Raw genomic sequence first — 20,813 nt, 5'->3', positions numbered from 1 at the left:
GCAGGGCTATCTAACAGGCCTGCTCAATTCCCAATACCGTCTTTCTATCATATTTTCTTTTTTTGAGTTCTTTGAAGTTCATGCAAGCTGACCACTCAACAATTTTATTTTTAAGTTTAAAATAAAATTTCCAGGAGTTCCCATTGTGGCTCATCAGGTTAAGAACTTGACATACTGTCCCTGAGGATTTGGGTTCCATCCCTGGCCTTGTTCAGTGGGTTAAGGATCCAGCGTTGCTGTAAGCTGTGACGTAGATCACAGATGTGGCTCGGATCCAGCATTGCTTAGGCTGTGGCGTAGGTCGGCAGCTGCAGCTTCAATCTGACCCCTATCTCTAGGACTTCCATATGCCAGTTTTGCAGCCATAAAAAGGAAAAGAACACAAAGATAAGAAAATAAGAATTTATCATTCCCAAATGGGACAAATCCAGATAGATGCTGAACTGTCTTGAAAATAGAAAAACTCTTGACAGACAGATAGCCAAAGACAGTGGGGGGAAAAGGCATTTGAAAATTTAGAAAGCAACGGTGCTCAGCAGAGGTTATTTTTGGGCTGGGTCTTCCCAAAGAGAAAACTGTGATGCCAGTTACCTAGTTAAATTGAGCAAAAGGCTCTCTTTGACCCACATAGCACATAATCAACTAAATACTTCCCTATAGCTACAGATCTAGATTCCTATAGCCTTTATCTAGATTTCAATATTCTTATCTCTCTCACTCAGGCTTGATTCTTCATATTCGAGGCCAGCTTGTTGCCTCTATGATGTAGCCTAGGGCTGGAGTTTTGGGGGGTGGGGGTTGGCCACACCTGTGGCATGCAGAAGTTCCAAGGCCAGGGACCACAGCAGTGACAACACTAAATCCTTAACTGCTAAGCCACCAGGGACCTCCAGGGCTGGAGTTAAGAATAGGCTTTTGAGTTCTCTTGTGGTACAGCAGGTTAAGGATCTGGTGTTGTCACTGCAGCAGCAGCTCAGGTCACTGCTGTGGGGCAGGTTTGATCCCTGGCTTGGGAACTTCTGCATGCTGTGAGCATGGCCAAAAAAAGAATGAAAGAAAGAAAGAGCTGTGAAGCCAGCAGAAAAGCATAAAGATCCAACAGACAAGCAGTCTTCCCTTGTGCTTGTCTTCCAAACACCATCCAAAGTGCTGGCTCCTCTACAGACACATCACAGTGACCCATGAGCACACCCTGGCCTGCCCTCCTTGGAGGTGTATTACTGCCTCTCACCTTCAATAGGAGAGCTTCCTTGTCTGCCAACCTGAGACCTCCCAGACCTGTGAAATGACTTGTCCCCTTAGAATCACAGAACTTCAGTACTGGAACAATCTTTGGGATTCATCTAGTGTGACTCCCATTTTTCCATTTATTTATACCATACTCATGATACAAAGGATTAGAGGGGCAGTGTATAAAAACATGTCCACTAAAATATTAAACATGAAAAAAATAACCTGCTAAGATCAGGGAAAATAAAAGTTAGAACAGAAAGTCAAAGGAAGGAAGGAAAATGGTCTCAAGATAGCAAGCCAAGGCTCCCGCAGAGTTCCTTAATAAATAAAGCTTTGACTTTGACTTGAGTTTCCTGGCAGCTCAAGTGCAGAGGAAAGCAGACTGGTGAGCTGATTATTGTCTCCCCCATGGAAGCATAAGAGACTTTTGCTTTACGGAGGAGGAAACTCCATCCTGGAGAAGTAAGGGGGCTCTCTGGTTAGTGCCAGAGATAGACAAAAACACCATTCTCCTAAGTCCCAGCTGAGTGTCAGTGCCATGACATTCAACCTCAAATATGTGTGTATGAGGACTCTCATCACAGAGGCTTCCCCAAGTCCCTTGTGAATTCTTTGCTGATTGTTTCAATTTAAAAAGAAATCAGCAAAAAAGCTTAGAATCTGCCTACTCTGAAAGCCTCTTTCCCTCTCTGGCCAAGGACTGGCCCAACACTGAGCATCTCTGTGAGAACTTTCCTTCCACCTTACCCTTTCTTACTCTCTCTCAATCATGGCCTCTGCCAGGGCACCAAACTGACCTGGAGGTGTGACACAACCATGGTAAAAGAGCCTTTCAAAATTCTCTCCTTCCTGTTTCATTCCATGGATAAGGTCTTCAGGCAACTTGACTTAAAATCATTCTTCTGTGTTCTCAGTTTCAACTAAGCCCCTTGCTTAGAGCCAATTAGCTGCTTTTCACAAATTTCAGGATAGTCAGAGGTGAAATAAACTGTCAGTCTTAATGTCCAATGTCTTATCTTTCCTAGGTGTTCTGTCATCAGAAACAAAACAGGAAGCTGTGGCTATACCTCAATCCACTTAGTGGTGGTTCTGTTAACACACAATATCTTTTTTTTTTTCTTTTTTTTCGTTTAGGGTCGCAGGTGCAGCATATGGAAGTTCCCAGGCTAGGGGTCAAATAGGAGCTACAGCTGTCAGCCTACACCACAGCCACAGCAACAGCAGGATCAGAGCTGTGTCTGCAACCTACACCACAGCTCACCGAAATGCCAGATCCTTAACCCATAATCCAGGCCAGGGATCAAACCCACCTCCTGATGGATACTAGTCGGGTTCATTACCACTGAGCCACAATGGGAACTCCTAAAAACTCCGTTTTGGGTTAATTCGCCCACCTGCCACATCTAATGATGTTGGCCATTCTTAAGGCTTAATAGCTTTCTCAGAGCTATTATCCCTGGTATCCTCAAGCAAGGAAAAATAGCTACTTCAAGATGATGACTTTCAGCCCACCCCACCCCAACACTCATCCCCCACGTCCCCCAGGAGGTCACACTAAGGCCAGAGGAGGGAACCAAGGCTCTAGCTTCAAGCCCTCAGGGGTCCTTTAAGTGTGACCACTTCTTCAATTCAGCTTAAGAATTGAGACATTTTAGGAAAAGCCATTTGATGTTCTGGAATAGTAGAAAGCCCTATTTTTAAAATCTTCTGTTCTCCAGCTCAGTGAAAAATGACTGCATATTCTTCTCTTGCTCTTAGATGTGACAAGGGATGAGGACCGAGCACGCTAATGAAGAGGAAGGGGCTGCTTGGTAAAACAAAACTTGAAACAGCTGCTCCTCTACGCGGGCCTCTCGGTCTCCCTCAGGCGGAGGAAAGGAGGCTGGCTCTAGAGCGCACGTAGAAGGCCTCCTTGTGGCCATTGTTATGAAGTGCACCGGCCGAGATCCCCCTCCGAGAGCTTCACCAAGGAAAAAAGAAATTGGCATTTTACGGGGCGCACGATCATAAAGAGAAGCGAATCACAAACGTCCTCAAACCAGGCATCCTAAAAAGCTTCAGTCTACAGTCTTGGACTCTCAGGTGCAGCTTCAATGACTGCACTTCAAAGCTTGACGCGGCCATCTGCCCTGCCTGTGGTCATTTACACCACTGCCCACAAATCCCGAGTCTCTGACCAGAAGAGCGTGGTGGCTCTAAGCAGGTGCTGCTGTCCTGGCCTAAGGAGGAGAAAGAGGTTGTTCTTGATGGAAATAGTTCTGAAGAAGCAGAAACCCCCCCTTCCCCCAATAAAATACACAAAGCCTCCTACAGGTACATCAGCAATGCAGTCCTTTATCCAGGAGCAGAAGCAAAGTACTCAGCTCCAGGGCAGAAATCTTCTGAGTTCATACTACATAAGGAGAGGTTCTTAAGATTTCAAATGTCAGGTCCCTACCACACTGACATACTCTAGCTGAGGCTGCGCTAACAACAACGAATGGATTCCCTTTAAAACAAACCAAGGGTATAGAACAAAGTTAAAGCATAGATAAAACCACTTCCCTAGAAAGACCCCTGAGAAGTAGGATCCAAGGGGATCACGCCCCTCCCTCTGGTCATCACTTTCAACTCAGAGTCTGCTATGAAGATTCAGAACACAACTTGTCAATACTTGTCAAAGGACCACCCTGAAAATTCTATCCTGGAATCCTTTTCATGGGCTTCCTTTGTTAAAATGTACTTGTGAGACAGTAGGGGGGAAAGCTATGGGCCAAGGCTTGACAAGTCAAATAAATATCTTTAAAGCGATGGATGGTGGATGAAAATATAAATGAATATTTATCAAATCTCTGAAGGGGGCAAAGAGGAAGACGATTTTCTTTCTTTCTTTTTTTGGCCTCGCCTGTGGCATGTGGAAGTTCCTAGGCCAGGGATCAAACCCTAGCCACAGCAGTGACCTGAGCCACAGCAGTGACAACCACTAGGCCACCAGAGAACTCCAAGGATTTTTGTATAAAAACAGTGGAAGAGGTCACAACAGGAAAGGCTTATAGTACAATATTTTTAATGTTATATTTCTATATGTACCAAAAAAGACAAATCATAAGTTAAAGCAAAAAATGTGTCTTAAAAACAGGCCAATATCCTTTATACATATAAGGACTAATTTTTTTAAAAAATCAACAAGGAAAATCATTAAGCCCTTGACAAACAAATGGGTAACAGACAATTTTCACAAATACAACACAAAGAGATGGCATACTTTGGGGAAAATTTTCCACTTCACTAACAATCAAAGAAATACACATTAAATGAACAAAGAGAGACTGTTTCTTTCCAAAACAGGCAAATATCTTCTTTCATGCACTCTCCCAACAGTGAAAAGGAGATGGTACCAAGGGCACATGCACTCATAGCACGTGGGCGGCAAACAGCAAAGACTCTGGGGAGGAGTTCCCCTCGTGGCTCCGCAAAAGAATCTTACTAGTATCCACAAGAATGCAGGTTCGATCCCTGGCTTTGCTCAGTTGGCTAAAGATCCAGCGTTGCCCTGAGCTGTGGTGTAGGCCACAGACCAGGCTCGGATCTGGCATTGCTGTGACTGTGGTGCAGGCCAGAGGCTACAGCTCCTATTCAACCCCTAGCCTGGGAACCTCCATATGCCATGGGAGCAGCCCAAGAAATGGCAAAAAGACAAAAAAAAAAAAAAAAAGGCTTGGGGAAGCAATTTAGCAACATCTAGCTCCTGCCTCTAAAGTGTTCATATGCCTTGATCTGGTAATTCCGTTCTTGGAAGTCCAGCCTAGCAACATATTCTAAAATAGTGAAAAGGCTTTTTATGCAAAGAAGTTCCTGGCAGCATCATTCAAAATGATGAATCAATCTAAAGAACCCTAATGAATGTGCTGGCTAAACAACTATGGCATATACATATGGAAATTATGCAGAAGGAAAAGTGATTTTTTTCCCTATCTTTAAATACGACATATGTAATAGAGAAGTGCATTCATATTGCTAAAATTTTTTTTTTTCAAACACAGAAGGCAGTGTAAAAGGCAGAGACTCTCCCTCCCCCATGCCTTCCAGGAACCATTTCCTTTCCCACCCCAGTGCTAACTACCCCCCCACCCCCCAACCCCCCTGCCATAATAGTAGCCACTAGTAGAAGTCTGATGTGTGTCTCCCCAGACATTTTTCTCGGCATTTATTTGCCAAGAGGTAGTTTGTTGAATGCCAGGAATTAAAAACTTAATGTGTCCTGTGACCACCAAAAGCTCAAGCCTCAGTTACTGGACGGGTTCTCTCGCCCTCGTGTTATTCCAGAGTTATCCATGCTACCCTTCTCTCACTCTCCTTTACTGACTGTTGATGATAACTTGTAGGGGTCAGGCAGTGCCCAGGATGTAGAATTCATGAGGGCAGGAAGACTGAGTTAGAGCAAAAATCCAAAGCATTAAAGATAACTGCCCAAATCCTGTCCTTCACTGCACTTGGACTTGATTAGATTACTTCCGCAATGAAAACATTTAGAATGAAGGCCCTGGACCCCCCAAAAAGAACACTGAAAGGTTCTGCCAAGATTCAAATCCACAAAGACAAAAGGAAGGTGGGCTCGGGTGATATTTTGAAATGAAAGTCAGTAAGAAACATTAAAAAAAAATGTAAAGCTTAAAAAAAAAAGTGCTACTGAGATTAATGGTTAATCTCATTAATTGGTGCTGCGATTAATGAGATTAAAGCCTAGGAAATCTGTTTGAAGATGGAAATGCCATTAGAGAAGGGCAGTCCACCAGTTTTATAACTCATGAAAATGTTCAGAACAGGGAGTTCCCATTGTGGCACAGTGGAAATGAATCTGACTAGTATCCATGAGGATGTGGGTTCAATCCCTGGCCTTGCTCAGTGAGTTAAGGATCCAGCATTTCCATGAACTGTGGTGTAGGTCACAGACCAGGCTCGGATCCTGCATTGCTGTGGCTGTGGCATAGGGTGGCAACTGTAGCTCCAGTTGGACCCCTAGCCTGGGAACTTCCTTATGCTGAGGATATAGCCCTAAAAAACAGAAACAAACAACCGAAAAAAGAAAGAAAAAGAAAGAAAGAAAGAAAGAAAAAAGAAAAAAAGAAAATGTTCAAAACAGGACAGCAAGTGAGGAAGCTGCTAGTTTGATAATAAAAGCAGCAGTAAGTAATACATCTCAAAGAATTGTAAAAATAACATAGGAAAATATGGTTATATAACAAGCACAATAAATCTTTAAATTCGATGAAACTGGTTTGTTTGTTTGTTTGTTTTCCTTTTCTAGGGCCACTTCCACGGCATATGGAGGTTCCCAGCTAGGGGTCGAATCAGAGCTGTAGCCACCGGCCTACTCCAAAGCCACAGCAATGCAGGATCTGAGCCGTGTCTTCGACCTACACTACAGCTCGTGGCAATGTGGGATCCTTAACCCAATGAGCAAGGCCAGGGATCGAACCTGCAACCTCATGGTTCCTAGTTGAATTCGTTAACCACTGCGCCAAGACAGGAACTCCTCCCGAAACTGTTTTTTTTTGTTTGTTTGTTTTTTGTCTTTTTGCTATTTCTTGGGCCGATCCTGCGGCATATGGAGGTTCCCAGGCTAGGGGTCGAATCGGAGCTGTAGCCACTGGCCTACTCCAAAGCCACAGCAACGCGGGATCCGAGCCGCGTCTGCAACCTACACCACAGCTCACGGCAACGCCGGATCGTTAACCCACTGAGCAAGGGCAGGGACCGAACCCGCAACCTCATGGTTCCTAGTCGGATTCGTTAACCACTGCGCCACGATGGGAACTCCTGTTTTTTTAATTTTAATAGTTAAATATTGCATTTATTCCAAAAGAAGGAAGTGTCAGAGTTTAAGGCTCAAAAGTTAAATTAAGCCATTTTCTTGAGAATAATATGGTAGAAAATTATACTTTGGTATCTTGAGTTGCTTATCACTCAGAAAAACCCATGGATATTTAAGTTATTTTTAATTCACAGAAAATTCCGATGATATAAAATTGAGGTCAAAAGTTGTACATGTCATTTCTATTAATGGAGAGGGAAATCTCTATTAGGATTGTTCTGACGAGTTTCAATTTCACTAGTCTCTCCTAGAGTCAATATACTGGTATCGGTATTGAGAAGAATGAATCACATAATTCAAGCTCAGTGGGCACGTTTCAGATTCTGATATTGCCTACACTGTTGTTATAATTCATCCTAACATTTTGTGGGACAAAAACCATATTCACATCAGGTAGAACAATGCTGAATACTCAGTGGTCCTTAACTAGTCCTGGTTTAGGTAGCTTTCACTGATGCTATTTATTATATCAGAGAGGAGGAGCGACAAGATTAAATGAGAGAGTTATGCAAAGCCTCTGAAGCATCATGCCTGGCACAAAAATACAGGTTCACTTCCCTTGGAAGAACCCCAACTAAAGAACTGTACCTCCACTGTAATTATATACATTTATTTAGCAATCTGTAATTTTCAAAGATCATCCATCATTCAAATGCAAAGTAGGAGGGAGAGGGGTCAAAATGTGTTTTCAATTATCTTTGAATTCTGAGGGTTTTGTTTCCCAGCTCCTTTCTGTAGCCCAGCATTTAACTGTTAGCAGGTAAGTAGGCATGATAAAAACAGACTTTGAAAATCTCTATGGGCAAGAGCTTTCAAGCTTCTTTTTGAAAGCATAGCCACCCCTCTCCAAATTCGATCTTATTAAGTGTCTCGATAAACACTGTGTTAAAAGTAGGCTGGTCTAGTTCCTGTCGTGGCGCAGTGGTTAACAAATCCGACTGGGAACCATGAGGTTGCGGGTTCGATCCCTGCCCTTGCTCAGTGGGTTAACGATCCGGTGTTGCTGTGAGCTGTGGTCTAGGTCACAGACGCGGCTCGAATCCTGCGTTGCTGTGGCTCTGGCATAGGCCGGCGGCTACAGCTCCGATTCGACCCCTAGCCTGGGAACCTCCATATGCCGCAGGATCGGCCCAAGAAATGGCAAAAAGACAAAAAAAAAAAAAAATAGGCTGGTCTAGCTGAAGCAGGATCTGGAACCACCCACCAGACCTCCCCTCACTGGGTGGTCCCTCTCAAGAACCCAGATGCTCTGTGAACACACCTTTTAAAACACTCATTCTGTACATGTGGAAACCAAGGCACTAGGAGGTCTCAAATCCTGCCGAAGGTTCTGGAATCTGATAAATCCAAGCCTAGGATCCAAGATTCTTTCTACCTCATCCTCCTTGCCTCCTGGGTATCAAGTCCACAATCTGTGTTCTCAGGACCAAAGGTTGACATTTCTTACACATGACTATTCATCATGTGTAAATACTGCAACCGTATAAATCTAAGATAGGCAGCTGGAACTGTAAATAATTTTAACTGCTTCCACTTATCAAAGGTCAAATGGAAAAATATAAGTAATCAGTCTTCCCTTATGGGGATAAAAATAGCATTCTCTGGCTACCAATAGAATTACAACCCACCTATAAATGGAATGTGTCAGTTTCTGGGACAAAGATGAAGGGGGTCAAAGAACCACCTTTCAGATAATTTTAGAGGTATGAGGTAAGTAGCCCTATTACTGAGAGATTAATGCAAGATCTGGTACCAGAGATTGCTCCTTGTTTACCCATAAACACTTTCCCCTTCTTTCTTAACTATAGAACTCTGATTTTATGCAGGGCATTCCCATCTAAAAGACTAAATTTCCCAGCCTCTCCCTACAGATATTTATGACTTTACAATTAAGTTCTGGCCGATGAGATTTAAGGAGTCATTGAGTAGGGTTTCTAGGAAAGCCCTTTAAAGGGGTAGGGTCTTTTGCCATTTTTTTCCCTTTCTGTTGTCCTTTGTGCAACCTGGAACTTGGATGTGATGGCTGCAGTTTCAGCAGCTATCTTGTTGTTTTGAGGATAAAAGCCTTGCACTGAAAGTGACAGAACTGAAAGAGAGAAAAGGCCTCATTTCCTGGTCTTCATGAAGAAGCCATCAAAAGAGCTTGGAACTGCCCTACCTGTGGGTACCTGCGTATGTAAACATAAATCCTTATAAGATAAATTATAATGGTTGGTCCCTTTTACTAGCAGCCAAACAAAATCCCTAACCAATACAGACCCTGGACTCAGTGGCAGAAGCTACAGAATCCATGCAGAGATACCTAAGGAATGTGGTGATTCTGGGAAAGGAAGAAATTCATCACTTGCCCTCTCCCACTTTTTGCCAGATTTTTAAGAATAATTCCAGAGCAGGTTAGTGGGGGGCAAATACCCACAAGTTAAAGTCATATGACTAGCGGCTGAACTTATCAAAGTCTGTGAAAACAGAGGGTGTCCGGGTGACCAGGGTGGGGACCTGAATCACTTCTCCCACTGCATCTGTCCAGGAGGGGGCTCCGTTTAGTACCTCTTCCAGGTTGCAGAACTCCTGACGCAGGGCTAGCTTCAGATCAGCGCATTCTCTCCCACATCTCAAGGCTACCAGACACTCCTTTGTCAAATGTGGGACCTGATCAGAGGACACAGGTTCTTAGTGGAGAATTCTTAGGGCACCCAGTGCTCCCTAAAAATGCAGCCGGAGCTTAGTCTGGCTCCCACACCCAGGCTCCCCAGCTCCCTCTGAGGGCCATCTCTGTGGCTTCACAGCACCCTGGTAAACAAGGTGCTATAAAGGAGGACTCTCTGGTGCTCCTTATTTGGTCAGCTACTTCCATGATGTACAGTCTTAGGTGGGGCACTTACCTTCTCTAAGCCTCAGTGTTCTCATCTGAGAAATGGATACAATAATAGTACCCACCTTAAAGGGCAGGGGCGAGAATTCAACGAGGTAACCTTTATAAAGCAGTTAGAATAGTGCTTGGCACATTCTAAGTGCTCAAGAGATTTCAGCTATAAATCTGATTATTTTTGTTTCTTTTCAAAGAGAATTATCTTAGAATTTCTCCATCATTTTCTCTCCCATTATCAACAATATCGCCCTTTCTCTCGTCTTCACATTTTCCTGAACAGTTGGCACTCTCGTTCCCCATTAAAGGACAATTCTCTTCTGTACACATTACCTTTTACAGCTACCCCAATATTTTTTTTTACCTGAAAGCTTAGGAAGAGTCCCTTTAAAGTATCACCAGTTTTCAACCCTTTCAGTATTCCTGTCTCAAGTTACAGTCATAACCATAACTCTTGAGACTACTAGTTCAAATGGTAAAGGCTAAGCCTTCAAACTTTAATGTCAGAGGCCACTGCTCTACTATAATTCCATACCAGTTATCCTCCTAAAGGCACATACATATATCAAAGCAAATGAATTTCATCAATGATTTGACTTTTTAAACAGATCAAAGCTTGGGCAAGACATATAAAGTAAAATTGAGTGCAAGTGGCTTTCTGAAAAAAAAAAAAAATGGGTATACCTTATAGAATAGCTCCAATAGCATCTTTTGGCGAGCTCGCTCATAAGGGTCATATGGATATAGCTTCCTTCCAGGATAAGCATCATCCAGGTACTCGCAAGCAATGACAGATTCGTAGATCAGTTGACATTTGCTGTTCTCCAGGACAGGAATTTGGCCAAAAGGGTGCTTTGTAAAGTACCATTCAGGCTTGTTTCTCAGGTTAATGTTGACAACTTCATGTCTTACAAAGCAAATGGGAAACAAGACAGAAAAACAAATGAGAGGCTTAGGCAGGTAGATGCTCATCTTGAACGCAAAAGCCATCAATCTATAAAAGTATAATTTGCAATAAGTTTTTTTTTTTAAGTTAGGTTTGTACAAAGAAAAATACATAACGAGGTCATTGTCTTCCTACATCCAGGAAGCTACATTGAATGTTTTTTATGCCTTACCCCATTGGCTCCTCCGGATTCCCTTTGAGGTAAACTGGGGGATCATCATGAAGAACACACGAGGTACAGAAAACACTTAACACATCCCTTCTGAGAACTGAGGCTCCTTGAGGTTGACTCTCCTGTCCGATATCACCCACTAAAAAGTAGCAGAGCCAAGATAGAGCCCGAGCAGTCTGACTCAGAGTCCCCAAGCTTCACCAGGGTTTGAAAATTTTTATCTAATGTCTGCACACAAGTTTTGGTTGCCATAACTTGTTGGGGGGAGTCTACTGCCATCCTATGGGTAGAGGCCAGGGATGCTGCTAGACATCCAACAGAGCATAGGACAGTCCTTCCCCGTCACCAAATACACACACAGATAAAAATTATCTGGCCCCAAATGTCAAAAGTGCCAAGAGTGAGAAACCCTGCCCTAAACAAGTATTTACTCATGCAGCTCAATAACAACAACAACAACAACAAAAATGCAATCAGAAAGTGGGCAGAAGATCTAAATAGACATTTCTTCAAAGAAGACATACAGAAGGCAAACAGGCACATGAAAATAGGCACAAGAAACAGGCATTTCTCTAATAATCAGCATTGCTAATTATTAGAGAAATGTAAATCAAAACTACAATGAGGTACTACCTCACACTGGTCAGAATAACCATCATTAAAAAGTCTACAAATAGCAAATGCTGGAAAGGATGTGAAGAACCCTCCTACACTGTTGGTGGGAATGTAAATTGACGGAGCCACTATGGAAAACATATGGAGGGTTCTCAAAAAGCTAAAAATAGGGTTGCCATGGGATCCAGGAATCCCACTCCTGAGCGTATATCCAAAGAAAACTTTAATTTGAAAAGATATATGCATCTCAATGTTCGCAGCAGCACTATTCATAATAGCCAAAACTTGGAAACAACCTAAATATCCATCAACAAATGAATGGATAAAGAAGCTGTGGTATATATGCAATGCAATGCTACTCAGCCATAAAAAAGAATGAAATAATGCCATACACAGCACTATGGATGAACCTAGAGATCATCACACTAAGGGAAGTAAGTCAGAAAGAGAAAGACAAATACCATATGATATCACTTATATAGAGAATCTAAAATATAACGCAAATGAACTTATTTATGAAACAAACAGACTCACAGACACAGAAAATAAATTTATGGTTACCAAAGGGGAAAGGCGGTGGGGGAAGGGGATAAATCGGGAGTTTGGGATTAGTAAATACACACTACTATAAAATAAATAAACAATAAAAACAGATAAACAACAAGGTCCTACTGTATAGCACAGGGAACTATATTCAATATCTGATAACAAACCATTATGAAAAAGAATATGAATATGTGCATATATCTGAGTCATTTTGCTATATACATCAGAAACTAACACAATATTTAAATCAATCATACCTCAATAAAATTTTTAAAAAGAAGTATTTGTATCAGTTCCTAAGCTGCTCCTTAGTCACTATAGTAAAACATTGGTCTAGGCGTTCTGGCTGTGGTGCAGTGGGTTAAGAATCCAACTGTGGTGGCTCAGGTTGCTGTGACGGGGGACAGGCTGAATTCTCGCCCTGGCACAGTGGCTTAAAGGATCCGGTGCTGCCACAGCTATGGCATAGGTCACAGTTACTGCTCAGATTCAATCCCTGGCTTAGGAACTTCCATGTGGTGTGAGTGTGGCCATTAAAAAAAAAAAAAAAATTTGATCTATTTTTATTTTCTTTTTTTTAAAAAAAAAAAAAAGATAATGTTAGGCCGACTAGAATTGAGCAGAAGGGAAGAATCTGGAAATATAAGCCATATACACTTAACAAAACAGAATTACATAATTTCATTTAAAAGATCTCTGTATTAGTCACTGCATCTCTTTACTTGAATCAGATACTCTTAAGTCATCCCCTAGGGACGGACTTTCCAAGCCCAGAGTCAAAAGGCTGGAGAAACACTTTCTCAGCACTTTAGCTTGGAGCCAATTCCATCCAGCCATTCCCAATCCCAGCAAGATCTCTATACCTTCCAAATCCAAATCTCCTTTGCAGGAGCTAGTCTTGCAAGATCCTTCTGGAGAGGTGTGTACCCATTTCTAAGATATATTGGTCCCTTCCAGACACCTCTTGATAGTATCCCTATATTTCACAGTTTGGAACTATTTGTTTATTTATTCAAAAAGTAGTTTTAAGCACCTACTATGTGCTGGGTTCTCTTCCAGACCATGAATAAAAGATAAAGTTCCTACCCTCAAGAACTTACATTTGTGTGTGTATGTGTGTCTGGGGCAGGGGTGGGGCAGTGGAAGTGTGGCTGGGAGGTGTGGAGAAAAGACTACAAGCAAATAAGAAAATGTTGGCTGCCACAAGCACAAAGAAAAAAGAGGAGATTTGACCTGAAGATGTCTAGGGTAGGGTGGGGGCTATGGTTCATGGAACAGTCAGCAGAGGCCTCCGTAGTCTCTGGAGTGCCCGTCACAAGCCTTAGGGAAGAAACATGCTCACCAGAGTCGTCATTCTGTTTGCTCTCAATTGTCCTAAATGTTTCCTGCACAGACCTGACTACATTTCAGCAAGGCTGCTCAAGAACCTGCCCTCTGCTAACCGTTTACTGACTTTGCCTCGGAAGAAAGAGGCAGGGAGCCTCTGCAATCTGAGCAGGGCACCCCCAGATGTTAGACATACCCAGGCGTGTCTGGGGCGCAGGCCTCCCCCTTCTCACCTGATGCCTTTGGCCCTGAGGACCAGACGGGTCCTGTGCGCATAGGGGCAGAACCTCATGCTGTAGATGCGGATCAGGCCCTCTGGGACTGGCCCAGGGGGGAGGCTCCCTGCGGGCGGAGGAGGTACAAGGAGGAGGATTAGCCCATGGGGTCAGAGGCTCACTTCCCTCCCCAGGACCCTAAGAGGGCCACCTCCTAATCCCAGAGAGGACTTTTTTTTTTTCTTTTTTTCTTTTCTTTCATGTGGCTGTTTTGCAGAGGACCCCTTCAAGTCCCCACTCGCCATGCCAGTCTGGGATCCAACATCCGGCCACATGGTGCCCCCAGCCCGTGGACAGCTGTCAAGAGGACTCACCTTTCCCCAAGGTCCTGGTGGCATCGTCAGTCACGTTCTCCCGATGTTTGCGCAGTGGCCAGCGCTCACAGTCGCGGCCATGTGGCTTGCTGCTGCTACCGCAGCCTCCAAGGACAACGGAACTCTGGTGCCCTCGCCCCGTTCTTGCCCCAAATTCAACCTTGGAGCAACAGGGCCCTAGCGGGGCGGAGGAGAAGTGATCCAGGACGGCAGCTAGGATAATTCAACCTGGAGAAACAGAGCCCCAGATTCAGAAGCTGGAGTACTAGGAGTGGCGGGGGCGGGGGGGGGGGGGGGGAAATGGATGGATGAAACCTGAAAAGTACCCCTTGCTTTGAACTCAGGGGGCACAACATCCGGTTCAATCTCCTCTACATCAAGAATCTGTGAAGTATGGGCATTGAATCTCCACTTATTTCAAGGGAGTTTAATAAAAATTGACTAGGGTGATGCTAACGTCTTCTTTCCCATTTTAAGCCCTCGCTTATGCATATCTAAGACAGCTAGCCATACCCTGTGTATAAGGAGTGCTTTTTAAAAAATAAGGCCAAACTTTTTCCTGATCTAGCAGATAAGAAGAAAAACTTACAGATGTTAAGATCTTGCATGACCCTAAAAGGGTCTCATTAAATTTTGTGCCCTCACTGCCTCACCCTAGTTCTGATCCTATTTATGCGATTTTACCCAAGCTACAAAAAATTGGTAATGAACAGAAACAAGATCCCTAGAGGCAAAGATAAATTTGTGAGCTCTTTCCAACCCCTAGTACAAATTTCAGAAAAGACCCTTCTTAATTACCAAGGACACACTGCCAACAGCCCAGCAATACAGAGGCTCCTTGGACAGCTCTTCCATCAACATGAGATAAAGGAGGTAGCTAGCCTTTGCTCTGACCCTAAGAAGCTGAGATCCCAATATTTGGTAGATGGAGAGATAATTATTTTAATTTTTACCTTGTAGAGCTAAAATGGGAATTGCTTATAAATGCATTTTTATGGGGTTGACAGGTAAAGAAAGAAAAGGATTACATTTCATTCAAAGTGACTTAATGATTCAGCTCAGTCAGCTATTATTATTCTTCCTATTTTACAAGTTAGAAAATAATCTCAGAAAAATAAAATTATTTGCCCAAAGTGACCAGCTAGTAGGGTTGAAGAACTTTAAAAGTCCGAAGTCTGCCTCATTGATTTGGCCCCTAAAGCTGGTAACAGCGTGGAGAGGAAAAGATATAAATCCCCCAAAAGACGCAGCACATAATAGCTGCTCAACAAATGTTAGCTGAATCTAAATACCCCTTATTAAAATGACAGAATCTAATTATATAGCTCATGAATGGGCACTTTTTGGCCTTTGGGAATTCCAACCCACCCAAAATTCTTGGCCAACAGTATTAACATGTTTTTCTGCTAAATAAGAATCTTTAAAAATCTTCAGAATAGTGAGTGGATTCAACTACGTTCCTTCCTAAGTCACTCAGAGTGATTTCATGTGAGATATGGCAAGTCGTGACTTTATAAGAATGGGGGAGAATGGAAAAATGTTTGAAAAAAATGTTCTCTGAAAAGAAAATGCATATATGTCAGTAAGAAATCTGGCATTGGAAAGACAAACTGGTTCTTGATTTGCCATGCTGACAGTTTTGCATTTGAAAGACAGAGAAAGTAATAGGATAACTACTATTCTGGAGCTTATTTTGCACAAAAAGGACAAACTGAATGCTAAAATAGAAACAATCAATATAACCATGTCGTATGAAAGCTTCTGGTAGACCAGATGAATACTGATCAGACAAATGGAACACTCACATTAAAAAAGTAAGTGTTCTCTCTCTCTGCTTTTTTTTTTTTTTTCGGTCTTTTTAGTACCACACCCAAGGCATGTAGAGGTTCCCAGGCTAGGGGTCAAATCGGAGCTGAAACCGCCGCTGGATCCGAGCTGTGTCTGCAAACTACACTGCAGCTCACGGCAATGCCGGATCCTTAACTCAAGGCCCAGGGATCAAACCCACATCCACATGGATGCCACTCAGGTTCATTAATCTCTAGGGAATGCCAAAGAAAGTGTATTTCAAATAGTTTAAACATAATCCAGACTCTAAAAGGGAAGGCCATATGAGGAATGTTAAATTCTCAAAGATCAAAATAAACTGTACTAACATGTATTTGCTGCTGTATGTGTATTAATTTATTTAATCCTTAAAATAGTACTATTATCTTACCTCATTTTAAAAGGCAAGTAAACTGAGGCTATCAAGGTTAAGTTACCTGTCAAAAGCCTCACAACTAGGAAGAGGTAGAGGGAGGATTATGAAGCCTGGAAGTTTGACTCCAGAGACAGCACGCCAACCAGGATCTTAATCTATACCAGAGATGGGCAAACTTTTTCTGTAAAGGTCGAGACAGTAAATATTTTAGGCTTTTCAAGCCATCTTGTCTCAACTATTCAACTCTACCCGTGAAGGGTGAAAACAGCCATAAATAATACATAAATAAATGTGTGTATGTGTTCCAATAAAATATTATTTATGAATACTGAATTTGAATATATATATTTTTAGGGCCACCCACTGGGCATATGGAAGTTCCCAGGCTAGGGGGTGAATCGGAGCTGCCATCCTACCTCACAGCCATAGCAACGCAGGATCTGAGCCACATCTCATGGCTACACCACAGCTCCCGGCAACACCAGACACTTAACCCACTGAGCGAGGCCAGGGATCAAACCTGAATCCTCATGGTTTACTAGTAGGGTTCATTACTGCTGAGCTACAGTGTCAACTTCCTGAATTTCATATATAAGGTCTATTTTTAATAGACTTTATTTTTTAGAGCAGTTTTAGGTTCACAGCAAAATCTAGCAGAATATATAGAGATTTCCCATTAAACTCCTACCTACACACATGCAAACAGCCTCCCCCACCATCAACATCCTGCATCAAAGTGGTACATTTCTCACAACTGACGAACCTATATTGAAATATTATTACCACCCAAAGTCCACAATTTACATTAAGGCTCACTTTTGGTGGGTTTCACATGGTTTTTACGTGTTACAAATTATAATTCTTCATTTGATTTTTCTCCCAACCATTCTTAGCTCTTGAATTGAAATGAGCAGCAGGCTGGACTTGGCCCACTGGCCTTAGTTTGCCCATCCCTGGTATTGACAATGACTGAACTAGCAATAGTCAAAATGAGGATTCCATTTGTAAAGTAAAAGGCGCCTGGACCCACATTTCTACTATGCCAGAAGAGAACATATTTTCATGTTGTGTGTCCTCATGCCCACCTTCTAAAGGAAACCAACTCTGAGAGTTGGGAAATATTGCTTATTAAAAGTACAGCTGACCCTTAAACAACCAGGGGATTTGGGATACATCCACCACACAGAAGAAAATCCACATATAACTTTATAGTCAGCCCTCGCATCCGTGGTTCTGCCCCTGCAGATTTAATCAACTGTGGATCATATTGTTCTGTGGTATGTATTCAGTGAAAAAAAAAAAATCCACATATATAAATAGACCCTTGCAATTCAAACCCATGTTGTTCAAGAGTCAACAGTATACCTGTTTCTGGGAAGTCATGTGCTGAGATGCAAGTCTATTTGGTGTAGTCGGGAGAATGAACAAAGGGATGGAAAGAGTTTTTCCTCTGAAGGGAGGCAGTATCACGACAAGGTTCTCATATGGCACTATATTCAAACCCTGGCTTTGGCACTTAGGCAAGATCTCTAACCTCTTTGACCTGCATCTTCCACATCTATAAAACAAGAACACCGAGTACCTACTTGACGGGTTTTGCATATTGAATGAAATCCTGTAGGCAGCTATCCTCAGTGTAGTAAGAGTTCAGTGTATTTCAAAATTAATGACTAATACTAGTGAATAAGAACATGTTTTTAATAGCATAGTGCCTTCTGATTTTATATCCATAAAGATAAAAAGCACTGCAATTCAGCTTTGTCAAGCACATTAGAATTAAAATTCAACACAGAATACTTATTTCGCCAATTACCAGTTTAATGCCAATTGAATAGTTTGAATGCCATAGGCTACATTTCAGTAATACGGTTTTTAATCTTACCACTGAACACTATGGTTTCCCTAGAAAGACTTTAATTATGACCTTTAAGCTTAACACTACTTCTTCTTTAAAACCCAGTAAGTACCTCTTTGAAATCCTCTTTGCAAATTTTCCTTGTAGGTTACTATATCATGTTTACACCTCTATTATATTGAGTCACTCAAGCAAGACATAGATGGTAATAAGGCTGTATTAAACCTACTCCAAACTGATTTCTCGAGCTACTTGAAATATAATCAGATCTGTTTTGACAATGTGGGGCTCTTTGGCCATGGGGGATAATGACTTGCGCCTTCTAGGAACAATGCCACCGCAGAAATAATCTTTCACTCTATTGACACAAGAGTCTCTGTTTTGTGAAGAGGAGAGGAATTAAGGTTTGCATTTTGCGATTTTTCAAAATTTTTTTGTCATACCAATCTCTGATAGTGGCAGAACTTAGAGGACATTCCTATTAAAATTTCAGAAGCCTAATTTACATGATAGATTATGCTACGGGGAGTTCCACTATTGTTCACAAAGTGTAAAGAGTTAGACAAATGAGAAGGGCTCTTTTTGAAATGGCCCTAGACTCAGGACTTTTTTACAAGTTGGGATCATAGGAAATAGTGTGTTCTAATGTCCTTGGGACATTACGTAAGATTACTTAAGTTGTCAAAGGAGGAATTTCATCTTTCCACGGGGGAAAGCAGGGTCAAAGAAGGCTTTCTTTTTAATTACTTGATTTTGCTTTCCTATCCCTATTTTATAGCTTAAAGTATCAAAGAAAAAATTTTAAGTTTTATATAATAACATTTGAAGAAGCAATGGCAGATTCTCAAGATTCTGAAATAAGCCAAAATCAAACAAAACACACTGAGTCAAAGAGGAATGTCAGCACTTCCCATTATATCCCAGGCATAAGAGTGATGTGTCAAAAAGGTGGACACAGGAGTTCCCATCATGGCTCAGCAGTTAGCAAACCCAACTAGCATCCATTAAGACTCGGGTTCCATCCCTGGCCTCAGTGGGTTAAGGATCTGGCATTGCTTCGAGCTGTGGTGTAGGTCAGCAGCTACAGCTCCCTAGCCTGGGAATCTCCATATGCGGTGGGTTAAGGGCCTAATAAGACAAAAAAGACCAAAAACAAACAAACAAACAAACAAGTGGACACAGACCTCTCCTGGCTCAATCTGGCTCAATCTGGCTCAATCTCTAAAACCTAAAAGTTAATGAATAAAGAGACTGGAGCAGAGACATACCTGAACTCTCATTTCAAGAATGGTCTGAATGACTAGACTTCAGAGATTCAGGATTTGAATCTCCTCTTCAGCATTTACTAGCTGGGTGCCCTTGGACAAATCACAACTTTCTGTCCTTGGTGTTCTCATCTGTTATTCAGAGCTAAAGGCACCAATACATCATGTGGTTTGGAGAGAATTATTGCAAATACTGGGTGAAAAGCATTTAATATTTATCACCCCTCTATTACCTAGTAAGCATTCCACATTAGCTATTATTTTTATTATTTGAATATAGCTGGGAAGATGCATAGTTCTGACAAGACAGAACATTCCTGGGGACAAAATGCCCCTGCCTGCCAGTGCTCTATAATGTTAGCTAAATTAGTGGTGCCCAATGCGGGGCCCACAGTGACCTGGGGTCGTATTTACCTGTATCCAGTCAAATCACAAAGTAAGAACAATTTAATGGCTTTTCCCCCCTTTAAGTTAAAGGTATTCGCTTTAAAGACCTGTACTTCTTTCTTTTTTTTTTCCAATGTTAAAATCTTTGATGAAACTTTGATGAAGATAAGTAATTGGGTTTTCTTTTAAAAGTGTTAGGCAAATTTAAAAGTTGGCAATCCTATTCTGGGTCCGCAAATTCGTGAGAAAATCCCCAAATTCCGAAGAGACCTCAAACCCCTCTTCCCTTCAAATGCTACTCATGCCTCAGCGACCAACCCTGTGCTGGAGAAAAGAAACACCGGGAGGCACCTTCAGAAGCGAGGCTGACGGAAGCTGACGGAAGCTGATGTGGAGCCAAGCGGGCCGCAGGGGGAGGCGGGGTCCAGGCGAAACCCGCCCCTTAGAACACGATCCTATCCGCCACTGGACGCGTCGCCCGGAGCTTCAGCCAATCCTCAAAGCCTTTAGAAGCGTTCCAGCCAAGCGGTGCCGAACTGAGCCAATGCGAGGCCGCGTTACAGGCTCCTGGGTCCCCAAGTTTCGGGTCTTGGCGGGTGTCGGTGGCTGGCCGAAGTGGAAGCCAGGGAGTGGCCGGCCGTGGCACTTCAACGCCCAGGTCTACATCCGACTGAAGTCCGCCCGCAGCCCACCCGGGCGTGTTGGGTGGGGCAGGCGGACGCCGGCAGAGATGGGTCGGCCCGGAGCCTGGGCGTTGGTGGTGCCGAGGGTGCGCAGCATGACGCCGTTTGTGAAGTCAACCGGTTATCAGCGGCTTCTCAGGGTGCGGCCCCCTGGTCGCCTGCATCACCATGGGGCGGGGGCTCCTTTCAAATGTGAACTACCTGGCCCACCCCGATCTACCTAATCGCAGAACAGAGGTGAGCCTTAGGTGACCGTTAGGCGCTCTTTAAGTA

General features: G+C 42.8%; 1 protein-coding gene and 1 long non-coding RNA gene across 5 annotated transcripts in view; one reads left to right on the top strand and one right to left on the bottom strand.

Annotated features, from left to right (window-relative positions):
* The window catches only part of LOC125116241 (uncharacterized), a 16,278-nt gene extending 12,738 nt beyond the window's left edge, over positions 1 to 3,540 (top strand). For both annotated transcript variants that reach the window (XR_007132287.1, XR_007132288.1), the window contains one exon: positions 2,992 to 3,540. This is a non-coding gene — a long non-coding RNA (uncharacterized LOC125116241). The remainder of the gene's footprint in view (positions 1 to 2,991) is intronic.
* The window catches only part of LOC125116240 (glutathione S-transferase omega-2), a 23,423-nt gene extending 2,610 nt beyond the window's left edge, over positions 1 to 20,813 (bottom strand). Inside the window, exons 1-5 of one of the 3 annotated variants that reach the window (XM_047761273.1) lie at positions 20,176 to 20,813; positions 14,148 to 14,375; positions 13,792 to 13,900; positions 10,638 to 10,860; positions 9,635 to 9,736 (exon numbers count right to left, since the gene is read on the bottom strand). In XM_047761273.1, the coding sequence (XP_047617229.1) occupies positions 9,635 to 9,736; positions 10,638 to 10,860; positions 13,792 to 13,850 (384 nt within the window). In that variant the 5' untranslated portion in view covers positions 13,851 to 13,900; positions 14,148 to 14,375; positions 20,176 to 20,813. Of the gene's footprint in view, positions 1 to 9,634; positions 9,737 to 10,637; positions 10,861 to 11,071; positions 11,261 to 13,791; positions 13,901 to 14,147; positions 14,376 to 20,175 lie in introns of those variants that run through there. The other 2 variants (XM_047761271.1, XM_047761274.1) reach the window with 2 other exon arrangements.

This window comes from Phacochoerus africanus, chromosome 15, assembly GCF_016906955.1.
Source record: "Phacochoerus africanus isolate WHEZ1 chromosome 15, ROS_Pafr_v1, whole genome shotgun sequence".
NCBI classification, from domain to species: domain Eukaryota; kingdom Metazoa; phylum Chordata; class Mammalia; order Artiodactyla; family Suidae; genus Phacochoerus; species Phacochoerus africanus.
This window is presented reverse-complemented; position numbering and strand designations above follow the sequence as displayed.